Genomic DNA, 16,931 nt, shown 5'->3' on the forward strand with positions numbered 1-16,931 from the left:
ATTTCCTATGTTGTCGGTCTTTAGCTTAAAGAATGCAGAGAAGGCTTCACAGTGTGGGGTGTCGCTTGTTGTGCTGTTTGATTGTAAGGGTTGTGACTTTGTTTGAGTTTTGATTAGTTCGAACAGCTTTTTTGGCCTGTTTTTAGCTTGGTCCAGTTGGCGGCTAAAGAAGTCAGACTTTGCGCGCTTTATTTTCCTAAAGTAGGCATTTCTCTTGTTCTTAAGCGTTTTGAGATGCAGTGATGTGGGGTCAGATCTCCAGGTGCGCTCTGCCATTCGCATAGCACGCCTGTCATCATTGAGTCTGCCGTCATACCAAGGGGTAGAGATCCTGGTGGAGACTCTCTTCAGTTGCAATGGGGCGACTTCATTGACTATTGAATTCATAGAGTCAAGGTAGTGATTGGTCAGCGAGTGATGATCCTTGTGGTACTCCACAGATTACTTCAGTGGCCTTTGAGTTGAATGGGGGAAGTCGGACTCTGAGTTCTCCCGGTGAGGAATGAGATGATCCAGTCCAAGGCTTTTCCTTGTATGCTGATGTTGCTGAGGCGTTGGAACAAAATCACCCTCTCATTGGACCCAAACCAAGCGGCCACCAAACTCAAGCAATGGATCACCCACAGCGCCGACGAATTAGCACCCCTGAAAAAGCACCAGATCACTTCAGGCAGCTAAAAGGCTCCCTGGTTCAATGATGACCTTAAAAAATCCAAGAAGCTATGCCGCACCCTAGAGAAAACATGGAGAAAAAACCCAACCACCGACAACATGGCCACCCTCAAGGCGGCCACCCGCAAACACCACCAACTGATTCGATCCACCAAGAAATCAGCTTTCAAGGATCGCCTCGACAACAACGCCCACAACAGCAAGGAACTTTTCAACATCGTCAAAGAATTCACCAACCCCGCCGCAGCTTCTAACGACATCACGCCCTCCCAAGACCTCTGCGATGCGTTATCCTCCTTCTTCTACAACAAAATTGCCGACATTCACAACAGCTTCGAGAACACTCCCTGCGAACAACCCTCCCCACCCCCCTCAGATCCCACACCGCCAACTAACAACCTCAGCGCCTGGAACCCAGTCACCACTGAAGACACTATCCGCCTAATGAACTCAATCCACTCAGGCTCGCCAACCGACTCCTGCCCCCACCACATCTTCAACAAAGCTGACTCCATCATCGCACCCCATCTCCGTGATGTCATCAACTGCTCGTTCAACTCTGCCACCTTCCCAGAAAGCTGGAAACACGCCGAACTTAGCGCCCTCTTGAAGAAACCCACAGCAGACCCCTCTGAACTTAAAAACTACCGACCCATATCCCTCCTCCCCTTCCCCGCCAAAGTTATTGAGAAAGCCGTCAACAGCCAGCTCGCCGCCTTCCTTGAATCCAACAACTCCCTCGATCCCTCTCAGTCCGGATTTCGGGCCAAACACAGCACCGAAACTGCCCTCATTGCAGCAACAGACGACATCCGAACACTACTGGACAACGGTGAAACAGTGGCCCTCATTCTACTCGACCTCTCGGCCGCTTTCGACACAGTCTGCCACAGCACCCATATACAACGCCTCAGCAACATTAGCATACAAGGAAAAGCCTTGGACTGGATCATCTCATTCCTCACCGGGAGAACTCAGAGTCCGACTTCCCCCATTCAACTCAAAGGCCACTGAAGTAATCTGTGGAGTACCACAAGGATCATCACTCAGTCCCACCCTCTTCAACGTTTACATGAGCCCACTCGCCTCCATCGTGCGGCAACACAACCTTAACATCATCTCTTACGCCGACGACACCCAGTTAATCCTTTCCCTCACCAAAGACCCTAACACCGCCAAAACCAAACTTCACGAAGGCATGAAAGAAGTAGCCGAATGGATGAAACATAGCCGCCTAAAACTCAACTCAGACAAAACGGAGGTGCTCATCCTGGGATCCTCCCCCTCTGCCTGGGATGACTCTTGGTGGCCTTCCGCTCTGGGCACAGCACCCACACCCACAGACCACGCACGCAACTTGGGCTTCATCCTAGACTCCTCTCTCTCGATGTCCAGACAAGTCAACGCAGTCTCATCCTCCTGCTTCAACGTACTTCGTATTCTCAAAAAAGATCTTCCGCTGGATCCCCCTCGAAACAAGAAAGACTGTCACCCACGCACTGGTCACGAGTCAACTGGATTATGGCAACACACTATACGCCGGAATCACAGCAAAATTACAGAAAAAACTCCAACGCATCCAAAACGCATCAGCGAGACTCATATTGGACATCTCTCGCCAAGATCAGGACACCTAAAAGACCTCCACTGGCTTCCCGTCAACAAGAGAATTACATTCCGTCTTCTCACCCACGCACACAAGGCCCTATACAAACTTGGACCCGAATGCCTCAGCACTCGACTGTCCTTCTACACACCCACCCGCCAACTTAGATCGTCCAATCAAGCCCTCGCCGCAGTCCCACGCATCCGTAGATCCACCATGGGTGGCAGATCCTTCTCCTTCCTGGCGGCCAGGACCTGGAACTCACTCACCTCCGCCTTACTCAAAACCACATCTCCTTCAGGAAAGAACTCAAAACCTGGCTATTCGACAAAAATTTAACCCCCCTTCCCAAGCGCCTTGAGACCCTCTGGGTGAGTAGTGCGCTATATAAATCCCTGAACTTGAACTTGAGTTGGATCATTAGTATTGTGGGCATGCTTGATAAACTGGTTTTGATGTTTGACTGTAGTGATTGATGGTATTTAGCATGTGTGGAGCGAGTTGGAAGTCTATGCTAGTCCAAGTGCATTCATGTGTGCTGTCCGACTTGAAGTATGTATCTGAGGTCATTAAAAGTGTTGTCGATTGGTTTATTCTCACAGTAATCTGTTACATTACGCTAGCTGTGGAGTGTTGGTTTAGTGTTCGTTGTTGTCATGGAGTGGCACATTGTTTCATGAAGAGTGGGATGCTGTTGTGTACTGGGTTACCCCTTGCTGTATAGTGCTTCTGAGCTGTGTCGGATGAGTGTGGATTATTCTCACTATTTTGTCTGTTGGAAGTTGTGATTGTGTTTTATAATGGTTGCTGTAGTTGTGAGCTTTGTGATATCCATCTGTGTGGAATGTCTAGATTGTGTTGGATATGTGCTGATTATTCCGTCCTATGTGTCCTGTTGAATGTTGTGTTATACCCAGTGAAAGGCAAGGTTGCGTGCAGAGCTACATCCAAACACAGGTCGTTCGGTATGGCTCTGCACTGGTGTGCAGCTTTGTCCAGGGTGCGCTGCTGTTTAGCATTATGTGTGCTATTGTGACGTTATTGATACCCAGCTGTATTTCATATCTAGGCTGCACGGAACAGGTTTGCAGGTCACTCAATAGTATATTGTGTTGAAAGCTTTGCTGTATGGGGAGGAGGGAGTGATGCAGCTATTGTGGTGATGCCCAACTATATGATGTGTCTGCTATATGTTTGACGCATGAGAAGTCTTTTGCTGAATGCCTCCTGTTAGATGCTAGTGCGAGATATCCTGCTAGTACTAGGGTCGTCCACTGGGAAAATGTTGATTCTAATGAACCAGTCATCCAAAATGATGATAACCCCAATCTTTTTATCTCCCACCGGACAATTTCACCTCAGGGGTACTTGTGGTGTCTGATTCTCCTAAGACAATCTTACAGTTACCAATCTAAAATACCAACCTAACAATTAAAATGAAAGATATGGTGACATTTCAATATCTGGTAGTGAGAGGTACCAGGTACAAATCTGGCATCTTTCAGTACACCGGCTCTTGTGTATATCAGATCTAAAATACATTTCTTGTTTACGAGAATAAACGTACTGTCTTTTTGATCACTCGTCATCTCTTTACTACAAGTACGACTGAGAAATTATTTTTAACAGAACATTATCTGAGGCAATTAGTTGAATGGAAGTTCAAGCTGATTGAGAACTTATTGTTGTTTTACTTTTAACCATGTAGTAAAAAGAGTGCATTTTCCATTATGATGAGTCAGTAATACCGTAATCTGTCTTTAAACAAGAGGTTTGAAATGTGAGCCAGACCCATATTGGCTAATGTCTTTGCTGCTTTCACAAATAAATATTAGTTACTTGCTATGTTGGAACAACAGGTAGATGAAAGGAATAACATTAATCAGTAACGTGGGCCAGTGCATTTCCAAGGTTTCTTCAGCTTAGTCATTCTCGAACATAAAGTATGTTGATGTGAAATTCTGCAGGGAAATGGCGTTTGATGATTTAACAAGAATTTGCAATTTATTCTATTTTGTGTGTGTTTATAAATACATGCATTCAAATAAAAGTAATAATATAATAGTTGAATCCGTCTGTAAGAATGAAAGATTTGTTAGTTAAAACTTAGCTTTTCATGCCAGGATAAAAAAGTGTGTTCTTTTCTCATTAATGATCTACCACAAATCGAAGATAACAGACTGACGGAATTCCTTGCTCTGCTTACAGTCCAGGGAGTGTTTAGGTTTGCAGCAGGCGAGCCTCATTTAGTTCCATCATTGGAAGCCCTAGACCTGGAAACTCATCCGCTACAGAACCATCAGACCAAGCACGGTCACTGAATTTCTCCAATGAAACCCCCTACCTGGCACCGTAAGGAGTAAAAAAACTCCCTGCACATCGAGAACTTTGAAATTTTCTCTTTCAAGAGCAATCTCCTGTTTTGGGAGTTCATTCGTGAAGAAGCCAAATCAGGGGGAGAAAATAACATGCATCTGCTTCGCAATCTCTTCAGCCGTCAGAGCAATCACCGTACCATTGGTTGCTGTCAAGGCTTCGAGATCTCGGTCAAGCAGGCGGGGATCTCAAAACATAGCAGATCATCCTCCACCAGGGAAGCAGAGGACATGAAAGTTGAAAGTTGAAAAGTTCTTGATAGAGCGCACTGCGACCAAGCGGCTTCCTGGCGCTAAAGTAGAGGGCTGAGGAGAATGGAGTTCTGCCGTAAGGACATCAGCCGGAGTACGCTTGGGAGAACAGGAAGGTCTTAAGGGCCTTACGGAACTGTAAGTAGACTGGGATAGATCTGATGGACAGTGGAAGGCTGTTCCAGAAGCGAGGGGCTAATACCGAGAATCTAGTGCCTCCAGTTTTGGATCTACGGAAGCGCGGAACATTAAGAAGGGACTGATTGGAGGAACGGAGGGCACGATTGGGGGTGTAGGGACTAATGAGCGAATTAATGAAAGCCGGGGCATGGCCTCTACCAACCCGGCAGGAGGACAGGCTTGCCCGCCAGTGTCCAAATGACTTCTTGAGATTTTTCTTCTTAAGTGAGTCTTTTCTGATTAACTTCTTAGTGTGGTGCAGAATATCTCTTAAAATAAAATAAGCATCCTCTAGAGGCTCCAAGCTGTTGTTACAGCAGAGTGTCACATCAGTCAAACTGGGTTATCCCAGTCTAGCAAGTCGGAAACAAAATAAAAACTGGATCAGATGGAAAAACAAAAGCGTAGAGGCAGATATTTTGCTGCTGCATTTTACTTTAAATAGCCTAGTCCATGTGTGTTCGAGTTGCATTCTGTTATGATCTGCTTCTTTGTTACGGAAACCAAAGATTGAGATTTTTCTATCTAAAACATTAGCTATGTCATCAGAATTAGTGGGGGGTAAGAATTCTGTGTTTGGGAGTTGCTGATGAGAGGAGCTGTTAGGGCTGGTGGTTCCTGTACTCCTGCTCCTAATGAATAAATCCAACATATCGCTTCATTGGAATCTGGCCTGGTCACTTGGGAGTACAATCCGAACACATTCCTTTTCTTAACTGTTTTCAGTTGTTTCATATTTTGCCTGATATCAGTCTTGGGCTGAATTTATTTTTATTACATAGTTTTATATAGCGCGAACTTGACCTGAATCGGGTATCTGAGCGCTTTACATAGCACCAGTTGTGTTACATGAGGACACATTCATTTTTTGTTAGGCACAGGAAGATTAAGTAATTTGCCCAGAATCACAGGATGTTCAGCATTGTTGCCGAGACTCAAACCCAGTTCCCCAGATTTGTGGACGACCGTCCTAGCCAACTCCTCTCCGCTTGGAAATTCCTTAGATGGACAAGCCTGTCCGTGAGTCTTAAGTGTTCTTAGTCTTTTTCATTTCTTATCTCATTATCACTCTTATCGGGTACGCCGGAGTCCTACGCCAGTTACTATTTTCAATCAAACCTTGCATAATGTGCATTTCCTTTTCTTACTAAAAGCTTTAAAAGGACGCCTACTAACAGACGTTGGAATATCTTTCACTGCTGAAATAAAGTGGCATAAAACACAGCCACTTTCAGATTAATTTGGCCGCAACACTGTTGACTGTTCATAGTTTTAGGTTGTTTGGTGGCCGAACAAGCTATTACCCAACTGTGGGGCTCTAGAGAGACCCCAGCACTTAAGATGGAAATTAGTTGCTGCACCCTGGTGGTGAGGGAGCTGCAAGAACCCAAGGATGCCCCCCAAAATATGAGAAAATGCCCCCCCAAAATATGAGAAGATATGCGGCCCAGGGTTGCCATGATGTGGATATATGATTCAATCAGACATGACGTTTCAGGGGAGGAGGGATTGGCTCGACCCTGCTGGCACGTAGAAGGTTAAGATATGCAATCTAAAAATGGGTCTGCCAGGTACACTGGTGGGGTATGTGAACCCTGGTCGATGCCCACATGCCTTGCTGCTTAAGCAGAATTAGCACTATTTTCCGTCAGCTGTACATGTTATACACATGTGATGTACTGTGGACACAATGCAGTGGATCTGTATTTATCATTTATGACTTTGTGATTTTATATAATATTAAATAACAATTAAAATGAGCAGTTTCCATTGGTGTAAACCTCATCAACATGTTTTTTCTGTTAAAGGGAAAATCCCAAACATGCTATCCAATACGGCAGCCACATAAAGCTACCCGGAACAAAGTCAAATTCTGTTTAGAAGGCGAGCAGGACACTCCACCTAAGGTTAAGTTGAAGGATCCAATCCATTGGCATTTTGAGTATCAGTGTAAAGAAAGTCTTTTATTGATGTAGTGTGGTGGAAGAAGATTGTCCCTCTCACAGTCCTCATTCATAGTGTGAAGCACCATAGAGGGATTCCCAATGATGTCAAAGTCTGAGCTGAACATGTCTTCCAGCTTTCAAAAGTTTTGAGCTCAAGCTGGACCAATAGTCTTCATTTGAGGAGCCTGACGAATTGACTCCAGGATCAGTGTGAGTGATGCTATTCTCAGAGAGACTTCTAGCTGCTGACTCCTCATCTTTTGAATATTGCCCAGGCGTCAGACTGGATCTGAAAACTTTTTCGCAGTACCGCAGCGGCACCATACTGATGCTATGAAGTCTGCTCTAAACCTTACCTGCGACCTTAGGCAGACAGGTTGACTACCGCAATTACAGCAGATATTTGCAAACATCTGCTGCAGTCTCTCGAATAGTCCATCAAAGATTGAGCCAGGCTGCTGAGATTGTCTGCTCTTCCTGCGTCGTACTGCTAATTGGTGACTTTCCCTGGTGCGAACATTCTTTCCTGCACCACCTTTACTTTGGTTACAATCGTCTAGCACCAGGTTGACTAACCAACTAGCCTGAGTCAGAGATACATTTGTGGCCTTTGCTGACCCATGTATTCTGATAAGTTTACTCCCGTTTCTGTGGGCCAGGTAGTGTGTACCCCTTTTGTTTATCATTTCTACACACGCGTAGATAAACTGGGAAGCAAGTACCAAGTGCATGGTCATTTAGGATTTGTTGCTGCTGGTTTCTGGGCTGTTCTAGCTGTTTACAACTCAAGAAGACCATGAACACTGAATGTTCCTCACTTTAACCCCTTGCATGCTGATTACGGCCCCCGGCCGTCATGCACTATGGCGCTCGTGTGCTGATGACGGCTGGGGGCCGTCATGAACTCGCCCACCTGCGATTTTGCCGCACAGGCGCAGAATCGCGGCCGCATGCAAGGGGTTAAAGAAACTTTTTGGGAAGCAACTTCATAACCGTCCTTAGTTAGTGTCCTGTGAGATCCTGCCATTGTTATCAAACAATAATAGTTTGTGAGTGCAATCACAAGCTTGCTGGTTCCACACTGCTTTGCGTGAGCTGGAATGGAAAAGACGTGCCTGTCCTGAGCTCCAGGAATATAACTTCAGAATAATTGAATGTATGTAATGGAGTCCTTTTTACCTAAATTGCATTACCCGTTTTTCCTCAGAGATAACCGGTTTCATTTTGAGGTTACAATTGTAATTGGTATTGACAGGATTTGTGTATTGTGTTCTATATGATTCCAACATTTGGAACCTATCATTTATTTTGTAAACTGTTCTGTTACCACATTCCTCCGGCTGGACATTGAAACCCTTTTGCAAACTCTGATAATTGTGTTGCACTGGACTTTTACTTTCCACATCAACCAGAGAGTCAAGTATGCTTCGTGGGGTACGCTTTCCCCTGCAGGAGAACCAGTTGCTGGGGTTTGCGCTCACATCACTTTTAGAGTGCTTTGTCCGGGCAGCTGTGTAACAAATTTGAAACAAACCTCTTAGAAATGGAAATGTGTGAAACTTACAAAAATGGCGATGATCCATCCATGGGTACTGGCCAGAGTGTTGCCACACTTGTTTTCTACAATTGTAAGCCATTCCGTCCACTGAATGTCACTCTCTTCGGCATAGAATACAACTGTTATTGAGGTTAGGGCCCAGCAGGAATTCAGAGTTAAGGGCCCTATTGCAATTTCAGAAGAATCTAAAATGGACTCCAAAGAACATGTTTAAGAATAAAATGAATTATGTGCATAATTGATCTGTTTATTACAGGCCAAGTTCAGCATAGATCCATGGAGTTCAGAGGTCTTGAACAATTGTTACTCAACGGCCGGGCTGGTGCTTTTGCCAAGTATCTTTTCCTAATGCTTAAAAATGTAAAGAAAAAAGATGGTTTCCAGCAGCAGTGACTAATTTGATACTCGCTTTGTGTGTCGATTGGTAAATTGTTTTTTAAAACATCCTCATACCACATATGGTCTGTTTATAACGGTCACCGGTGATTTCAAGTGCAGTTGTACAATGTGGATTTATAATATAAAATGAACTTAATCTAGTGCGTGTCTGTGATACATTTTTTCATGAAATCCTGCATTGCGTGGAGAGATGATTTTTATTTAGCATTGGCAGGTGGTAACCTTACTTTTTTTTAGTGTTTGCCTTTTTTCTGAATGTCGCCCCTTCTTTTACCAGGCTGTACGAGTCACGAGTGGAAGACAGCAGTGACCTGAACTGGGAGGAGCTGGCAGAATGCATAGGGTAACATATATATTTATATAATGTCTATCATGGATAGGGTGCTGAATAGCTAATCACTTTTTGACTATCTAGTCACACTATGTTCACTGCTGAGAGTAATAAAGCCTCTTCGCCGTGTGTCAACACATAGGCTACATACGTGTAGTATGCTGGTATACGTCTAAAGTAACTAGAAGATGGATCGTATTCTATATTGAGAATTTTTAGATATGTCCTTTTATACAGCATGACAAGTATGATGAGTCAATTAGACACCTGGATCTAGCGGGGTATAAAGGTCCTTCATTTTTACCCTCATATAGGGGATACTCTGTGCCTACATGAGGCGGTGTGAGTTCAAAATTGTTGGTTTGCTATTCTGGTGAAACTACCCAAAGTTTCTATTGCAGTGTGACGTGTAGAACTATGGTAATCAATTTTTAGGGTTCGCCTTCTCGAAAGAACTATTGTGGACGATACCAGCACATACTCTAGGGCTGAGCGGAGCCCGTTGCTTTAATTTTAATCCTTCCTCTTTTTGTGTTTGCCCCTCTTCTGAAGCATAGCTTCTGTTCCATCCTTTTGACTGGTTGACTTGTACATCCGGAACCTACTTTTTCCTTTGTCTTCCTTGGGAGCCTGCGTTTTCTTGCTTGCTTTCTCTCCAATTGTTCCCCTCTTACATATCTACCCACCATGTCCCCAAACGTTATTGTTGCTTCTGCCAACCCTCCAGGCCCTGCTCAACTTCTTTTTTTTATTTTTTATTTAAGCATATCGCCCCCTCCTACAGGCCTCCCCCCTGCTCTGACCAATCATCTGCGTTTACTTCCTCCTCCCAGTCTGTCAGGTTCTTCTTATTAACAGTATTTGTTCATTATTTTCTTTTTTTGGAAGGCCTGACAGCTGCAAATTGCTGTTCACCCATGCCCATTGGTGTACTTATTATATTTTTCAATGTACTGCTCCAAGATAGGCATCTACTATGTGGGAATGGTAAATTAAATTAAAGTGGTCATAGCCTAATAACGCATAGGTGTGCATGTGTGATAAAGGGAGCACTCATCACATTCGTGAATTGTGACATTTTCACCACCTACTATTAGGAGAAAATGCCAACATTGTGAATGGTTGTAACACAGCAAGCAGCAGCAGAAAGGCAGCTCCTGTACAGTACAAAAATTCAACATTCAATTAATCAAAACTTTAGTACATAGCGAATTTATCCTATCACCTTAAGTTACATTAATAGTAGTTTTAAAATACATAAATTTCACCCACAGTACAGCTATACACAAGCAAATCATATTTTCAGCAGAACTTACAATTCACAAATTTCATTTTATATAAAACTAAAAAACCGACATCTAGTTCAATATCCTGTCTTAAGAGTAAATAACTACGGGATGAGGCAAACGTGCACGCTCTTCTTGCAGTCCAACACATTACCAAAGTAAAAAATAATTCACTTTAAATAGTTAGATTTTATTTGTTGGAGTTTCCACAACTCTTCATGTGCGCGTTCCTCCAGACACTCTGTCTCGCCACACAAATTCAGTTGTGCTTAAGAGGGAATATGGGTCTTTTGTGCATGTGCACAGATGTAATGCTACCTTTAGTGCTCTGACAATCTCTTTAAGTGTGGGCTAATACCACAAAGCGCAAGGAAATAAGCATGTCAGGCTGTCTACACACTCTGGCGAGACCGACCGTTCATACTCTTGCCCTACATCCTTGACCTCTTGAACACGATTATTTGCAGTGGAAAAATCCCCAGGGGAATTCTCAGAAAAATAGCACTTTACATAAAGCCAGGAAGTAGTATTGCCATGCTTATTTCATCCTTTACAGTTTTGTTAGGGGCCATTTACACGTGAGCTTTGAGTAGTGTAAAGTGCACAATAAAGTTATCAGTATGCTGTTGCTTACTTGGTATTCATTATGCATGTCATAAATGTTATTGTGGGCAAATATGCCATTCTACACGTGTTGTCTCTTGTTTTTGTCCTGTTCTTCTTGAGGATTGGGATATTAATTATTTTCTATATCCACTTTTAGTGACGTCCCCCCGGCATACGTGCAGGCGAAGTTCTACAGACTGAAGGCTCGTAATGTTCCCTCGTGGAACACAAAAACATTTCCAGGTCGGTTGTGACAGCTGCTTTGATGTTTCTTGAAGCGTGACCTTGCGTGAGACCACTGTAGATGGGGCCATTATTGGTCATGTCTTCGAATCTCTTCCAGACCACTGAATGTGAGGTAGCATTAGTGGGCAAGAGTTGGGGCAATGCACATAAAACAAGGTTCCATTTTTTGGTTTCGCCTGGGGCCGGAGCTCCTAGCTCCGCCCAGGAGAAATCTAATGTCCCTACAGTGTGGAGCTTAGTCCCGCCCTCTGTTCCATTGGCTAGCTCCATAAATGGAGGCTAGCCATTGGAACAGAGATCTGTCCGTCATGGCCGGACCAGATTCGTGGGCGTTCCTGCATTTTTTTCCCTCTCCACCCTTTTCGCATCGTCATCAAGGCCGTGGGCGTTTTTTTTTTTTTTTTTGTCAGTTTCGTTTGGTCATTGTGCGGCCGATCTCCGCCAGAGGAAGTCCAGGTCCAGGTGAGTGCTGGCCGTGTGCCTCCCCGCCCCCCCCCCTCCCGCTGTCCGTGTCCTCGTAGGTGCTTGTTAGTTATGTGCGCAGCAGAGATTCGTATTTCTTGTTTCTTCTTTGGAGTGAGTTACAAAAAAATATGCTCCGATGTCTGATGCGCACCACACAGCCCTGCAGTTGTGGGTTCAGAGGCTGTACAAACTGAGAGCTGAGAGCTTTGGCTACAGAGGAGCAGTATCAGCCAGCACTGCGCCCGATACGGGCAGCGAGGCTGCACCGATGTGGGCGGGCCAAAATCGCGGTCATGAGGGGTTTGGCATACAAAGCTCCGAGGAGATGCTGCCCGGCTTCCACAGTTGCACCACTTTCAGGGTTGGTGATGCTTTTGCAGGGGCTAGCCGGCAGAGGAACAACTGTGGACGGGAGCCTGAGGCGAGCTGGGCGGTTTCCACCGGTGAGCAGTCAACAGCCCAGGCAAGGCGCACTCACACGCTCTCTTGTCTCTCTGATCGATCAGCTCTCTGTCCAGCCACAGGAAGAGGCGTCGGGCTGGGTCAGTCGCTCCCTAGATCATTTCACTGGGATTGAGCGCTGCTCCCAAGACCCCTCTAGTGTGGAACCTCCCATCATGAGTTCCGCTGGGCACGTCTCGGTGTAGTTTCTATGTCTGCCGCAGTCGCAGGCAACGGTCAGGCCGAACACAGCTCCTGGGCACCGCACCTTGGTTGCTGGGTGCCCGCTATCTTTGTCCATCCGTCCAGGTCGATGGATGGATACAAAAAAATATGCTCCGATGTCTGGTGCGCACCACACAGCCCTGCAGTTGTGGGTTCAGAGGCTGTACAAGCTGAGAGGGAACGTTTCTTTTGGTAGCGCCAAATCTGCTGTGAATGTGGCCGATGGTGTCATGAAGGCGTTGCGCTGCCACACACCACACTTTCACCGGGTCCTGGTGTTTTCTTGTGTGAATTCCGGTTGGGCCGCTCCGACCCTCCATGGCCCATACATGCTTTGCTTTCATATATGAGGCGAGAGTTCGACGAGGAGAAACACTAAAAGCACTGTTTCCAAATCTGCAATAGTTCCTGGTAGTTAAACTGCGTTCCAAAGCCAGCACGTTGAAAACGTGAGCTGGTGTGTTGTCGTGTTCCGGGCACTGGTGTCTGCATTGTTTGTGTCGGTATATTTTACCTTATGTTTTTCATTGTGGTGTAGAGTGAGGTATATGTCTGTTGTGAAATTTATGTAGATGGGAGATGACGAGTGTGGATATGTGTGTTTGTTATTATGACCATATACATTTTTGGGGTAAGGCCGCTCGTATTTGGGTGTGTATACGTGTAATTTGTGTGCATATAAGACACTGGGAGTCGTGTTTTGCCACACCGGGGTAAGCCTTGTCCTACGGATATTGCCATGTGTGCTCATGTTTGTTCTGCTCATTTTGTACATACGAGTGTTACTCCTGTGACTGTGGGGGCTATGCTTATAAATCTATAGTTTAAAGCTCTTGAGGCACAGCCGGGAGCAGGGACAAATAGCTTTTTTAAATCTGCACTGTAAATACCTGTTTGTTTGCTCTAAAATCGCCGCCTTTACAGCACCCTTTGCCACTTAGCAGATTGCTTGCTTACGTGAGTAAAGGTTTCTTAGCTGACACGACGTGATTGGCCTGCCGCCAGGACACGCCCACCAGCGTAGCCACGCCCCCTTCATCACAAAACGTGCGCTGAACACAAGCTCCGCGTTTACTAGCTTAAAGCTCTTGAGGCACAGCCGGGAGCAGGGACAAATAGCTTTTTTAAATCTGCACTGTAAATACCTGTTTGTTTGCTCTAAAATCGCCGCCTTTACAGCACCCTTTGCCACTTAGCAGATTGCTTGCTTACGTGAGTAAAGGTTTCTTAGCTGACACGACGTGATTGGCCTGCCGCCAGGACACGCCCACCAGCGTAGCCACGCCCCCTTCATCACAAAGCGTGCGCTGAACACAAGCGCCGCGTTTACTAGCTTAAAGCTCTTGAGGCACAGCCGGGAGCAGGGACAAATAGCTTTTTTAAATCTGCACTGTAAATACCTGTTTGTTTGCTCTAAAATCGCCGCCTTTACAGCACCCTTTGCCACTTAGCAGATTGCTTGCTTACGTGAGTAAAGGTTTCTTAGCTGACACGACGTGATTGGCCTGCCGCCAGGACACGCCCACCAGCGTAGCCACGCCCCCTTCATCACAAAGCGCGCGCTGAACACAAGCGCCGCGTTTACTAGCTTAAAGCTCTTGAGGCACAGCCGGGAGCAGGGACAAATAGCTTTTTTAAATCTGCACTGTAAATACCTGTTTGTTTGCTCTAAAATCGCCGCCTTTACAGCACCCTTTGCCACTTAGCAGATTGCTTGCTTACGTGAGTAAAGGTTTCTTAGCTGACACGACGTGATTGGCCTGCTGCCAGGACACGCCCACCAGCGTAGCCACGCCCCCTTCATCACAACCCCCTTCTTTCTCCGCTACATAGCATGTGTCCCCACCGGAAGCGCAGCGGACGAGCGCAGCGGGCGCGCCGATTGCGCGCCAAAGGCGCGCTTAAGGCAAGCTCGTCTGCGCTCGTCCGCGCCGAGGCCGGGCCTAGGGCACCCCCCGCTTCCCACTGCTTACCAACACATGATGTGCCTGGATACAGCAGGGAAACACTCATGCTACTGAATACACAGGCAGACAAATCTGAATGCCCTCGTCTACCCCCTCACGTAGCACATCAGGACGACAAAGCTTGTTCTCACTGTCAAGCTCGGCTTCCTCACATTAATCCCCTCCCCCCCAAATCAATCCTGATGCCATATCCAAGTCCCGACAACACCACGACCCGTTCCCCATCAGCCCAAGCAGAAGCCGCACGCTGCTCCAAAGGGAAATTAATCAACGGACTTCTAAATGTCCGCTCTCTACCGAAACACGCAACTGAAATCCAGCTTTTGATCGAGACTAACAAACTCGACATCCTGTTTCTTACCGAGACATGGATGGCGGAAGGAACAGAATCAGTGCTAGGCATTGCATGTCCAGATGGATTCAAGATCATCCAGAAACCCAGACCCTCAGGTCGAGGAGGAGGACTGGGGATCATTTTTCGAGAACAACTTAACATCACTACCCTGGACATTGACACCATCTCCTGTGTAGAAATCCTTGGGATTTCCATAAAATGTGACTCTGAACACTGCCTCACGGCCCTTGTATGTTATAGGCCTCCAGGGCATTTCAAAGCCTCACAACAGCAGGAACTAATCACGGTCATAAACAACATGTCAATCTCCCATAACAGGCTGATGATACTGGGCGATTTCAACAAAAGGGACAATGACCAACTTCGTGCAGCTCTGCACAACATTACTCAATCCTGTCACAATCTAGGGATGAAACAGTGGATAACCACCCCCACTCATATACTAGGAAACACCCTAGATCTGATCTTTGCGGCAGAAGACCTACTAACCCTTGACACTATTTTCCAGTAGCCTGGTCAAATCACTACCTCATTAGGTTCAAATCCCACATCCCGTCCCACACAGGATCCACAATCTCACAAGTCAAAACCTTCATGGGTCGGGACTGGAAGAACCTATTGAGGAGGAAAGAGGAGGGAAAGCTCGACCTATGCCAGGTCGGGGCCTCGTTCAAATTAGAAAATGATATCACCACAAACTATCTCTCTTTTCTCCAAGAAACCACAAAAACACTCGACGCTATCATCCCGCTGAAATCAATCACTAAAAGAGGAAAACCCTCTGCCCCTTGGTATACGGAGAAATTAAGAGAACTAAAAAATACCTGCAAAAAGGCGGAGAAGCTCTGGAGAAAAAACTATTCAGACCAGAAGAAAGTACGATGGAGACTTACTATCTCACAATACAAGAAGGAAATAACCACAGCCAAATCTAACTATTTTGCTGAGGTAATCCTCAAAAGCTCCAACAAATCCCGGGACACATTCAGGCTCATCAAAGAGCTCTCCCACACCGCCTGTGCCAATAGCGAAATCAAACCCTCACAAGAACTCTGCAACGACCTAGCAGTGTTCTTCCAAGATAAAATAAGCAAAATTGTAGAAGGAATGAACAGCAATCCTATCCCCCCACCGCAAGACAACAGCATCACAACAAACAAAGTTGGAAAGGCGGATCCCGATGCGCACCCCCTCTCATATGCCACCCTGGAAAACTTTCTGATCCCCTCGGAACGGGAATTCATCACAACAGCCCTTCACACGTCCTCAGGCTCTCCTCTTGACCCTCTCCCCCATAGGATAGCCAAGAAATTCGAGGATGACGTTCTACAAGCCCTGCACCAACTATGCAATCAATCTCTGCACACAGGCTCTGTTCCTAAAGATTGGAAACTAGCGATCGTCACCCCGCTATTAAAAAAACCCAATCTGGACCCAAACTGCCAAAAGAACTACCGGCCCATATCCCTTTTACCATATCCTATAAAAATCATAGAAAGATGGGTCAGTAGAGCTCTAGCCCTCTTCCTAGAAACCAACAACATCTTGGAAGAGGAGCAGTTTGGATTCAGACCAGTTCATGGAACAGAGTCAGCCCTGCTGACAGTCATGGATGCCCTGCGAATCAGAGCGGACAGGGGAGAATCAGCTACTCTGATTCTGCTCGACCTGTCCGCAGCGTTCGATACAGTGAACCACGGCATCCTAATTGAGAGATTAAGGAACATCGGAGTTAGGGGGGTCGCGCTCGATTGGTTCCGCTCCTACCTGACGGAAAGGTGGCAGGCAGTATCCATCCCTCCCTATCAATCCGAGTTCACGAAAGTCCCGCACGGAGTCCCACAGGGGTCTGCCATCAGCCCCATACTCTTTAATATTTACATGCAACCCCTAATGCGGATCATCAAAAGCCATGGCATCAGCGTGACAAACTACGCAGACGATACCCAGCTGATAATCTCCCTGGACGGAACCCGAGCAAGCTCAATGGAAACCTTCCACACCTGTATGCTGGACATGTC

The 16,931-nt window shown here is 46.1% G+C and overlaps 1 protein-coding gene across 1 annotated transcript in view; it reads left to right on the top strand.

Moving 5' to 3' along the window:
* TTF1 (transcription termination factor 1) overlaps positions 1-16,931 on the top strand; it is a 96,916-nt gene that overhangs the window by 56,845 nt on the left and 23,140 nt on the right. Inside the window, exons 9-10 of the mRNA XM_078646175.1 lie at positions 9,266-9,331; positions 11,369-11,454. Coding sequence (XP_078502301.1) covers positions 9,266-9,331; positions 11,369-11,454 — 152 coding nt within the window. The remainder of the gene's footprint in view (positions 1-9,265; positions 9,332-11,368; positions 11,455-16,931) is intronic.

The sequence above is a fragment of the Lissotriton helveticus genome, chromosome 5_1, assembly GCF_964261635.1.
Source record: "Lissotriton helveticus chromosome 5_1, aLisHel1.1, whole genome shotgun sequence".
Lineage (NCBI taxonomy): Eukaryota > Metazoa > Chordata > Amphibia > Caudata > Salamandridae > Lissotriton > Lissotriton helveticus.